The following is a 12,500-nucleotide window of genomic DNA, read 5'->3' on the forward strand; positions in this document are numbered from 1 at the left end:
CAGCCCGCAGATCGCATGGGAGTCGTCTACAGTGCGCTGCAACATGCAGAGGATGAGTTAACCAAGAAAAGTAATACAAACGCAATCAATTAACACTTAGCCCGCTAGCATTTATTGAAAAATTAGCATCTAATTCAAGCCAGATTTATGTTGGTACACTGCGAGGTCCACATCGTCGGCTCTGTGCCATCAAAGAAACGTTGTTTTGACCAAAAATGCCATCTGGTACAAGGAATAGGAGATTGGCGATTGAAAGAAACAGATAGAATGGATTATTATGGGGACGACGATCTAAGATGGGCGATCCAGTGCTGTGACAACACCATAGCTATCTAACTGGCTAACGTAAGTAGCATTATGGCTCGATCGATCGAATGCACTATAAAAGCGCAATTGCCATTAATTAATCAACGGCAATGGCGGTAAGCGTAGTATAAAAAAATAGGCTTCAAGGCAATGGCGCTGAAATAATTTAATAACGCCATCCTACCAACCTCCCCTTAAAAAAGAGACCCTAGCCTATAGTGTATATCGCTGCTGTCGGGCAGAAACCTCCTATCTCCATATTCAAACGTGTTGATCCGTTACTTAACGCCCTACTTGCAGCATCACACAAAAGTAACAAGCAGCCAAGCAATGTATTTTGAGCTTGTAGATCTGCTACTTTTGCTAAGTTTGAATTTGTATCCTGTTTCCACCCGGCAGAGACGATATTCTGGTGTGAATTAACACTCACTGAAAATATCTGATCTACAAGCTCACAATGCAATGCGACGTGCGTTGTAACCTCGGCTATTTTCCACAACGATATTTAGTGTAGAGGAAAAACACGAGGAGGCCTATGGCCTTGTATATGGCCCTGGGAGACTCCAGTCAACTAGGGTTTAGTTTAGTGTTTTAAACAATTCAGACTTAAAAGCTAACAAAATGATTTAGAGAAGGGAAAAATATCAGCATTTATGACTTTAATCTAGGACAATAATCTAGTGGGATTATAAGAGTGAAGATCAAAGGGATATTAAAGATGAGATTAAATGGAAAATGCCAAATCCATATCAATTTGGGGTCACTGACATGTAAGTGTTTGAGAACCGCCACTGTTATAAACGTCAGCTCGGCATGAGAACAAAGCTCCATCCCCGTGGAGATCCAGAGAGCCCCATCAGCACCACACCGTGTGTGGTTCCACTCAAAACCATGCAGGGCTACTCCTTTTTTTCCTATAGAGATTTTCAAAAATATTGATATCAATATTAGTATTATTATAATATTTTAAGCCTAGAATCAAGCCATCTTGCAGGATCCTGGTTGATTCATGACCATAACAGCTTTGATTCTGTGAAAATATTTGAATATTGAATTATATTGTATTTAATAAATACCCTTTTTTCATGGTTTCATGGTCATGATTCACCAAGATCCTGGATGTTTTGATTCTAGGCTTATTATATGCAATAATTAAGATAAATATTTTTGTAAATCTCTATAGAAAAAAACATTTTGTTGTTGTAATGGAACCAGAAAATGTCCGCCACTGCTATGCCGTGTGGGGGGAGGGGTGGGGGTCTGGCAGTTGAGGGAGAGCCTGGGGGTTGGGCGTTGGGTGGGTGGACGCATCACGAGGCCTGCTGCGATGGCATGAACTTAATGGTGTGTGTGATGAAGATGGGCTCCACCAGTTTAATGGGACAGGGTGGGGCGGGGCGGGGGAGCCCCCAGAGGGACCCCAGCAGCGCGAGGGAACGCACCCCTCTTCTGTTCTGTCAGATGGAATTGAAGGCTTTTGTTGTGGCCAAGACTGCAGGCTTTTTGGCGGGCGATTAAAGGGTTATGGTGCACACATGCAGGGAGAAGAGGGATGTTTTGCGCGTGTGCGCGGACTGCACACGCGCACGCGCACACACACACGCACACACACACACGCACACACACACGCACACACACACACACACACACACACACACACACACACACACACACACACACACACACACACACACACACACACACACACACACACACACACAATAAAAGCACCACATGCAATGACACCCATGGCAGCATCAGCACTAACTGCTTTGCACACAAACCTTGTGCAATCTTAGTGTGTGCGTGCGTGCTTGCGTGCACGTTCATACAGTCTCAAGCACGGAAGCTCTAATCATGAGCAAGTGATAAAGCAAATGTGAAGCCTCGATCCTCCCCACTTCCGTTTCGTCTATATAGTCGCGTAAATATGTCCAATTAATAATAGCTTGCTTCTTAGCAGAAATGGAAATGATAACAAAAAATCGAAAGATATTTAAAAATATATTTTTCCGTTAACAGATGCCAACTTCCGTGTTCGGATTTCGGGAAGTGTAGTTCCAGCCTCTGGCATTCGGAGTTGGAGATTGTGGTATAGTTGTTGTTAGTTGTCTGCATGGCTACGTGAAACTATAGGGTTTTACATTTAGGTTAGGTCTGGGTAGGAAACCTGACCTGTTGCTTGGGCAAATAATATGTGCAAATAAAGTGTTGCCTATACACCAGATAAGAAAATAATAATGATTGGAGGAAAATAAACAATGTATTAATGTGTGTGTGTGTGTGTGTGTGTGTGTGTGTGTGTGTGTGTGTGTGTGTGTGTGTGTGTGTGTGTGTGTGTGTGTGTGTGTGTGTGTGTGTGTGTGTGTGTGCGTGCGTGCGTGCGTACGTGCGTGCGTGTGTGCGTGCGTGCGTGCGTGCGTATAGTTGCTATTCATCACAGTCATTTCATTGAGAGTCTTCATGTAAGAACCACCCACTGAGCTTTCAGAAAACACTTAACCAGCGCCGCAAATGGCTCAATAACACCTACGCAGCAAGGCATCAAAATGTGAGTAAAATGGCCCTTTTTCCTGTAGCCTGACACCTGGATTTACATTTAATTTCACTCCATTATTCAGTCTGAAAGCAGTATTGCCAAGTCTGCTTATTATAAAAAGCGACTTTGGGCTTGTTTTTCTATAAAATGGGTTGTGTTTGTTTAGTTATTTTTTCCTAAAATGTAGATGATTATTTGGGCTTCCTGACCTGCTATTTTCAGTGATTAAGTAGTTTTCAGTTGATTAAGTGCATGGTTAATGGTTCCATAAAGAACTTTGGCAAAAAACAAAAACAAAACAGGTTCTTATTGAGCCATAATGATGAACACGAAGTACCATTGACTAAATAAAATGGTGCTTTAGTAGGTGATGGTTCTCCATAGAACCATATGTCACCAAGTACGAATTCAAGGTTCAAGGTTGGACTTTAGTGTTACACCTTGTGTACAGGTACAAAAGAGTAAAACGTTATTTTTGTTTGGCTTCCTTACAGACAATGCAGCGGCATAGATAGCATAACATTCAAAACAACAAAAACACAGCAAACTTACAGTATATAGCAAACAAAGGGACCGAATAAATGGTGCATAAGGAGGAAGAGCAGTGATGCATGCTGGGACCAGTGGTCTAATGAGATATTAGTGGACATTTAACTCCCACTGAGTACCCCCCCCCCCCCCCCCACACACACACACACACACACACATAACCACCTCCCCTCCACCCTCCCCCATCTTCTCCATCTCTCTTTCCTCCCTCCATGGCTTTAGTTAACCTCCGCCAACCTATTCTTCCAGGAGCGCCGCTGACCAAAAGGTCAATAATGGGTTTAATTAATCAGCGGAGATTAATTTGGAAGTCCCGCTTCCTCTCACCACCTCACCGAACACCACATTTTGTCACCATAGGCAATTTCCTATATGGGCCACGGACGGGGTTTGGTGCCCCCGGTTTATCAGTGATAATATGGATGGAGTTGCGGCCGGCCAATTGGATTAGCCCCCTCGTGGATTGGTCTCTAATGAAGATTACACACCCCTGTAGTTAATGGATATTAGGGAGAGCTGGCATGCGGTGCCGTTTGGCACGCAGGCAGAGAGCCGATGGACGCAGCGCCGATGGACAGACGGCCTTGGCACTGCTGCAGTGTGCCAATGCCTTTCTTTGCGTGCGTGCGTGCGTGCGTGCGCCACTCACCAGTTACTTTTCCATGTGTGTCGGACGTGCGGATCGTGGATGTTGTGCTTGTCGGCCTGCTCGTCCAGGAAGTCAAACATGTACTTGATGGCGAGGGGCAGGGCGCTACCCCGATGCGCCGTGCTGAAGATGGTCTCAAACAGGTCGTCCACAAACTTCTGTAGCGTTCCCTGTGTGGAGACGAAGACATATTCCACATATAATGCCAACCGATTTAAAAAGGCACAATTAAAAAATATTTTATTCCACAATTTTGTAACCCATTTTTTCACCCATGTGGGCACTACTCTCCCTCTGCCAACCTGGGGAGAGCCCTGAACTGAGCTCATGCTTCCTTCAATGCATGAGGAGTGAGCAGGCTGCTTCTTATCACCTGACAGTGGGGAGTTTCCCCGGTTGGACGTAACGCGTGGAAGGAACATGTTATTCCAACCAGTTCCTTTCCCCTCCATCAGGCGCCTCCGGCTGACCAGGGGGAGGCAGTTTAGAGACCAGGATTACTGCATGTTTTTTTGGGAGCGTACCTACCCTAGGGGACACGGGGAGAACATGCAAACTCCACACAGAAAGGCCATTTTGCGAACCCCACCTAGGGTATGGGCGCTGATGACATGAGGGAGAGAACACGCCCCCAGCGCCCCAATGAAGTCAATTATGTTAAGTAGCCAGACCCATAAGGTCAAGAGCCTGTCTCCTCTATCCGTAGCATGTTTCCAGGACATGCATGTCACAGGGACTTAACCCCAATCCGACCCTTGAGTGTTTGGTATGTTACCTTTCCTCTGATTGTTTTTTATTTCACCCTTTATCCCTAGTAGGGTCCCATGAAGTTGTTTGGTTTTGAAACACCGTATACCACTTTGAGGTTTGCGAAAATGTAAAGTGCATTGTAAATTATTATTGGTTGTTTTTCTTTTAAAGTGGTAAAGGAGGCTGAAATCAACCAAAAAAGAACACGCACATCCAAGTGCCTACTAGGCAGGGTGCTGAATTAAACAAAGTCAAGAAAATAAATGAAACAATCCGCACACCATTTTCTGCTCCGAGATTTCTTTACCTTAAGTGGTAACGTTTCGAGCCGTAGGCCTGCTTCAGACCTTCACAAGGAGTAGACAACAATACATATACAGGTATACTGTATGTACACATAGTGTGACATGCCACAAGATCAGTCTCAATCAATGTCACCGGTCAGGTGACATATTGACAAGAAGAAAGGAAGTTGGCAGACTCTACTGTTTTTTTTTTTTTTTTTTTTAAGATATTTTTTTTGCGGCTTACGCCTTTTATTGATTTTTTGGCTGACAGGAAACGGGAGAGAGATGGGGGGGATGACATGCGGTAAAGGCCGTGTCGGGTCCGGGAGTCGAACCCGCGGCACACCGCGACTGGATCACCAGTCCGGTGCCCAGACCGTTACGCTACGGCCTGGGCCACTCTACTGTTTTTTAACTGAGCATATAACTATAGAGGGGCGCAATAACCGCAGGGACGCAGGGGACGAATCCCCTGCCAGCGTCACATTGGTCCCCCCCAGATGAGTATCCCCCCTGGCTCCAAAGTTATCTTTAATAGGAGTAATACTTTTGAAATCCTGCGTTCATAAACGTGATATATTTTGAAGCATATATTTGATCCACCCCTGTGCAAATCCCAAAATGGTTTGGCCCGTTCTACTGTCGGAAGTTTGGGAGTTGTTACACCGCCATCAGTGACCCAATGTGCTTTGCACTCTGTAATGATTCTAATAATACAGGAACAGGATTCAATAGGTCGCCACTTTTGGTGTCACGCACCACTTTTGGTAAGACATGTATTGACTATATATCAGTAGATGAATGGATAAGCTTTATCCTTTTCGTGTCAAGGACCCCCGAATGGACACGTATTAGCCCGCGGACCCTCCTCCATTTGAAGAGAAGAGAAGGACCCCCATAAGAGAAGATTTATACAGCTCTAGCAGTGATTCTCAACCCGTTTAATTTCAAGGACCCGCAGTTTGACATGCTTAATTTGTCATTAGGCTACGGATAGCCTCGATACCCAGGCTTTCATTTCGTCTGCGCGAAAAATGACGGACGGACCCTATTTTAATGCCATTTCTAGCTGTAACTCCAATTGATAATGTATAATCAATGTTAATTTAAAAAACTGAGAGCGACATGCCACAAGGGTCCATTTGGTTCCAAACTATCATGTAGCTGTACCTCCTGGAACTCGCTCAAGGACCTCTGGGGGTCCCCGGACCCCACTTTGGGAATTATATTATTAATATTACACCATTTTGGGATTTATGGGGAAAGGAGGAGATCGACACCGCTAATGAAAGCACAACTGTCAACACCAGGTAAGCTGCAGCCAGGTTTTCTTTCCTCTCGAGTTGCATGGGTTTAACACTAGGAATCACAGCCAGGTAATTCATAATAATAATAATAACTGTGCCAAAACGCAGTTTTGTATGTGCATTGAGTCACTGGAACAACCTCTCTGTAGTCCGACCCCAAATCCTAACCATAACCCCCCGTTTTTGTGGTTAGACCCCCCCATCCCCCCCTCCGCTAGGGGGACGGGGGGGACGGATTTTTCGCTCTATATCCCCCCCTAGCGTTCGGTCTGTGTTGCGCCTCTGACTATAGGCATTGTGTTGTCCCTGTTTTTTGCTTACATTTAGAGTAGACAAGAGGCGCCTCTTAGGTAGCTATATGATGGCTTTGTCAGCCTGAGTTGTGTACGTGTACAATGTCTGTAAATTGTTGGGATAAATATGAATGTATAATGCAATGCATATACATTGAGATTTGTACTTAACACTTGTCAATGTCACCTGACCGATTGGGACTTTACTTGTTTTTCTTTTAACTAATTCTAATAATGTCCATAATGTACGGTGTCATTTGTTCACTATAGGGCTCATGCCATTATACATGTGATCTCAGACTGTGTAAGTCGCTCTGCATAAGAGCGTCTTGATAAACGTCTTAAACTGTAAATATGTAATCTGCTCGGCTGTGTTGAACATCTGTTTACTCATTATTAATATTACAATCTCATATCCTGGTTCTGCTAAATCTTCATGCCAGCTTTGATACGCGGAAACTGTTATTTCACAGCTGATGTATATTAATAATAAGAATAAGAATCTATGAACAGGAGACGTGTCTCTTCCTAAGCCGCTTTGTGATACCGGATTAACTACCCCCGCTGCACCATTGACCCTAATTTGATGAAACGTCGACTTTACGGAGGGAGAAGGACAAGAGCGCGTGAGAGAGAGAGAGAGAGAGAGAGAGAGAGAGAGAGAGAGAGAGAGAGAGAGAGCAAGAGAGAGAGCAAGAGAGAGAATCTAATCCACTTTGATCAACGTTTGCCTGTTGTCTCTCCTAATGGTACCAACATCAATACAGCATGGTATTGTGGACAACATCTTCCATCCAACGACCAAAATATTCTTTCGTTTTTTAATCTGAGAGGCTAAATGGCATCAAAGGTCTGTGGCTCAAATGTGGAGTAAATAGGCCTAATGGGCCTTGCTTGATATAAAAAAGGGTTGAAAAACACTGGGCTAGATGGATTAGGCTTCTGGTGGACCACAGGAAGATGAATGCACGTTTATATCGATGATGTGTCGCGACATCACAGGTACGGACTATACGAAGTGACCTTGAGGTCCCTCCAATGTGTCCCACTGTGTGTTCATAGTACTGATGCATGCTGGGAACGCCTGCTGGATGGGATTGATCTGTGCAAGGACAACTGCCTTCATCATCATCATCATCATCATCATCTGTTATCTGGACCTCTGCCCTCCCCGACACCTGCCCTGTCAGTGTCAGTAGATGCACACACATACAGTATACAATAAACATGCACGCCATGTGTTCAGGCACACTCAAACACATGGACACTCACACATGCACGCGCACACACACACGCGCGTGCGCACACGCACACACACACACACACACACACACACACACACACACACACACACACACACACACACACACACACACACACACACACGGGTGACAGTGATGCAGCTAATATGGACGATGTCAGTGTGTGTGTGTGTGTGTGTGTGTGTGTGGGGGGGGGGGTTATTTATTGACGAGGTGAAAGTCAAAAGCAGTCAATTAGACTTTCTGTCCCTCCACACATTGCTCACCAAGAGAGATGAGCGAGAGATCAAGTGTTATTTCACCGGAACAATCTGTCTGCAGCGCGCACGCGTCTCACACATAAGAGGTCTGTGTGTGTGTGTGTGTGTGTGTGTGCGCGCGCGTCTGTGTGCGTGTGTGTGTGTGTGTCACGATTACAAATTTATGTTGGCGATTAATTGTCACGCAAACAATTTCGATTGAATTGTGTTTTTTCACTTTTTTGGCATTGATCATTGGGAACATGAATACAATTTCTGTTTGCCTTTTAGGCTGCACAGAGCAGATATGACAAATAACTTATACAAAGACATTACTCACATAGACCTGTTTAATAACTGTAATAACCTTAAAAAATCTACAAGCTTCAGCTTGTAAATATAGCCTACGATTAAATCTTCAAAGTGTCTGAATAATTTAGATTATTATTTTTCTAATCTTGCACAATGGAGTGTGAGAAATGAAGCCTGCGATAGTTCATATAGAGGCACGTTATAGTCTGAATGCCTGATCAATCAGCCAAGCATCTTCGTCATTCACATCTCAGCTGATCATTACGTCACACACGCCATACTCTTTGTATTGAGTTGTGCTTGAAATGTACTGTAATTCTGCAAACAGTTAATAAATATTTAAATCAATCAATCAATCAATCAATTAAAAACTCAAATCTTTGCTTCTGGGGAGGTAGAAGTATTTTCAGATCGGGGTCGGTGGGCAATTACATATAATTTCTGGGGTCCTTGACATGAAATATTGAGAACCACTGATATAGAAACATGAGGTTCTTCAGAAGAAATTACATTTAAAAAAGACAGGCCTAAATGGGTTAATGGGCTAAGAGTGGGTGGGTTATTTGCATTCAGCTGCTTGATCAAAAAGTCCCTTTTCCCTCCAAACCAATTACACTTTTTTTTTTCCTGTCTGAAGACGTTTATCATTTGACACGCATTCACAGAAGTCCATTTTCACAGCCTATTTTCTATTTTGGCCTGATAGCATCTATTCTAAATACAGAAGCACCTTGGGCGTCTTCACAGGGTCTGTACTGCGTCAAGACAATTATTGATAGTCAGCGGCGTCAACAGAAGAGTAATGAAAAGAGAAAACAAACATCAAATATCTTTGTCACGCAGAAGTGGAATTTAAATAATCTCTTCGGAACGCGTGACTCAATCAAAGGAAACGTGAGCTGCAGTAAAGAATATTGTTCATATAGTAAACATCAGCAAAAAGAATGTGACTTTCATATGCAAATATAACTTTTTTTGTCCACTACAGTACAGTATGTACTGCATATTAAAATATACTGGCTGTATAGAGCACAGAGTCAGTAACGATGGAAGTTGGAGATCCATGCCCCACCCGGCTATGCAATACCGGTTCAACCCATCTGTCGGTGTCCCTTTTATGCCCATATACTGTATGGACATTTCTGGATCTGTCTCTCTGTGTCCCTTCATTCCTATATGGAGTTCTGTGTCAGGCATGCCCAAATATGGAGTGTTGTGATGTCAGAACAGGCCAGTTCCATATGGACCCTGGACAGGGGCCCAGTCCAGATCCCGGGCAGAGGCCTTTTGTGACGGTTCTCGAATTCGGTGGGGCGAACGGTTCTCGAGTTACGTGGATTACACACGTACAGACAGAGATATATAGATCTATATTTAAAAAAGACAATCTTAGACTTCTACCATAAGTATGTGGTACGGATACATTTAATATATTCTCTAATGTGTTTTACAATATTTACCTGTACATTCTAGTAAGACCAGTAATACGCACTGAGGGCGAGAAGCGTACACGCATCCGCCTATGCGTGTAAGCTTAGAGCTCCCACTGCCCCCGCTGCCACACTTAGATCTCCATGAAGCTGACCTGTTCTGACATTCCATGTGTTGATCTGACCTCATCAAACCCTGTACACTCAAGACACGCTCCATATAATTATGGCCAGCAGTCTGCTGTCACCCAGGCGGATGCGTGCACACGACCTTGCCGCCCTCAGGCGTTTTAATGGTTGTATGCTTTGGGCATACATTTTGTCCAAGTGTAAATATGTAAATACTAAAAAACCTTTTGAAAAGTAAAGTACTTCACCGTTTCACTCTAAAACTGTGCTGGCTCCTTCATTTGCATGCATGCACCTCCACGCTCAACAGCCTGGTATAATCCTTTTATGTTACAAACTCATCACTAGACCCAAAAGGGTTACGTAACACTCATGGATCAACAAACCACCGTGGATTGATTCGAACCAACAGCCTCTGGCCGGCGGCCAGGCACTTGAGACTAGAGGGTTTAAGATGAACGTGCGTTTGTTTTTTTACCTTGGTGGCCAGCAGTCGCGTCAGGTAGATCTCGGAGACCATCTTGCTGCCGCGGTCGCCCTCCTTCTGGTCTCCGTGCTCGTGGTTCTTCACCAGGTGCCACACCTTCACGCCGCTCTCCAGGTCCGGGGTGATCATGGGCGTGCGAGAGCGCAGGCTGTCGGGGCTGCCCGTGTATTTGATCATGTTCTCTGTGTGACAACCAGACAAGAACAATACTTAACCCATTCTGACCTGAGATCAGATTCTAAAAATGTCTTCTACATCCTGACAGTTTTCATTCTGACCTGAGATCAGATTCTAAAAATGTCTTCTATGTCAGTCGCTCTTCGATTAAAAAAAAATAGCAGACCTACAAGCTCGTAGCGCGCCATTCGGTGGCGCGCTATGAGCGTCTCTTCAGAGAAATAAAGAAAAAACAAATGCAAAAAAACATTAAAACAATAGCAAATACGGCAGTGAATCAGGCAAAACAGAGAGGATATGAATAACACAGAGAATTATGAATCAACTAAAAGCAAGAGAGAAGGAACAGGTCTTGAGCTGTGCTTTAAAGCTCTCTTTAACTGTAACCCTATGTATATACATGGGCCACAGAGTGCCAAGATCCTGAGATCATTCACTCATCCCCTGGTTTGCGGAAGTAATATCTCTATGGAGAATAGCATGTCATCTTAAAATCGTCTCATATAAGAATTGTGGTCCAAAAATTGTCGGGGAGGTGTCTCTGTATCGTTTACGACAGTAAAGTCAAGTCACTAATAGTTGATACAGTCTATTTCTAGCAAAAATGTAACTAATTTGGCAGCAGTAAGAGCTTTTACATAATATAGGCTGTTTTATTTTTTCGTTGAAAAAGATCCTGACTGAAATCAGCCCCAGAACTTCAATCCGTGCAGGAGGTAAACAACAATGGATAGAGGTCCATCCATCCTCCATTGGAGGAACAAAGGAAGAAAAAGAGAAAAAGTCTCCATTGTGTGCAACAGATTGATGGCGAAGAAGGGCCGAGCAACAAATCAAAAGCTCTGCTTCGGCAGAACCGTGGCAGTCACACGGCTTGGGTCCGATGGTTTCGGGCGTATTTCCAATTTCCAGCTCTGGGAAATTGGATGTGAAACTTTTAGGGAGCCCCCCGCGTGTGGTTAATTTTTCATGCCGTCGTCTTCTTCTATGACGCGCGACACAACGCCGGGCCCCGACACAAAATCGAACAGGTGTCAGGCGGGATGAAATATGCATGGCCCACCCAATGGCCAAGAAAGTCCTGATGACATTTCCAAACGCACGGCTCAATGAATGTTTACACAGTGTGAAGAGAATTGATCAGGTTTAAGAATAGGACAGGACTAAAGGAAGAAGAAAGGCAATAACGCAGTGCGTTTTTCACCCACAGAGGAAATCAATGCGGGATATGAGAGAGAGAGAGAGAGAGAGAGAGAGAGAGAGAGAGAGAGAGAGAGAGAGAGAGAGAGAGAGAGAGAGAGAGAGACAGAGACAGAGACAACGAAAGACAGGGGAAACAGAGAGGGACAGATAAAAGATTGAGGGTAGTGATGGGACAATAATCGTTTGTGTCCTTCATCGTGATAAAAGAACACTCACAATAATCATATAGCAGGGATTTAACTTTTTCTTCATTCTGAAATTGTCCACCGTCATAAACTAGAATTATTAGTTGAGCTGCAAATTCAGTATGCCTTAAAGCGCATTTCGTACACTCTTGTTTCACTCTACACAAATCAATTTGTCGAAAATAGCCGATCTACAAGGTCAAACACAACACATGACGTTGCAACGTGTTGTGAGCGCTCCCCTATAGGGATAGTGGTTAACAAAAGTGGCATTCTATTTTACACAATAGTTGTGACATTACATTTTCACATCGTCCCATTCCTAATTGAGAAAGAAGGACAGACAAACACACAGTGTACCCAGACAGTAGCATCAAGAGGCGGCAAGATGGTGCC

At 44.1% G+C, this 12,500-nt stretch overlaps 1 protein-coding gene across 1 annotated transcript in view; it reads right to left on the reverse strand.

Annotated features, from left to right (window-relative positions):
• The window catches only part of plxna4 (plexin A4), a 345,542-nt gene that overhangs the window by 11,107 nt on the left and 321,935 nt on the right, over positions 1-12,500 (reverse strand). The window contains 2 exon segments of the mRNA XM_083757955.1: positions 4,044-4,213; positions 10,531-10,721. Of these exon segments, the coding sequence (XP_083614081.1) occupies positions 4,044-4,213; positions 10,531-10,721 (361 nt within the window).

Source organism: Protomyctophum parallelum, assembly GCF_964188405.1.
Source record: "Protomyctophum parallelum genome assembly, chromosome: 22".
Taxonomy (NCBI): Eukaryota; Metazoa; Chordata; class Actinopteri; order Myctophiformes; family Myctophidae; genus Protomyctophum; species Protomyctophum parallelum.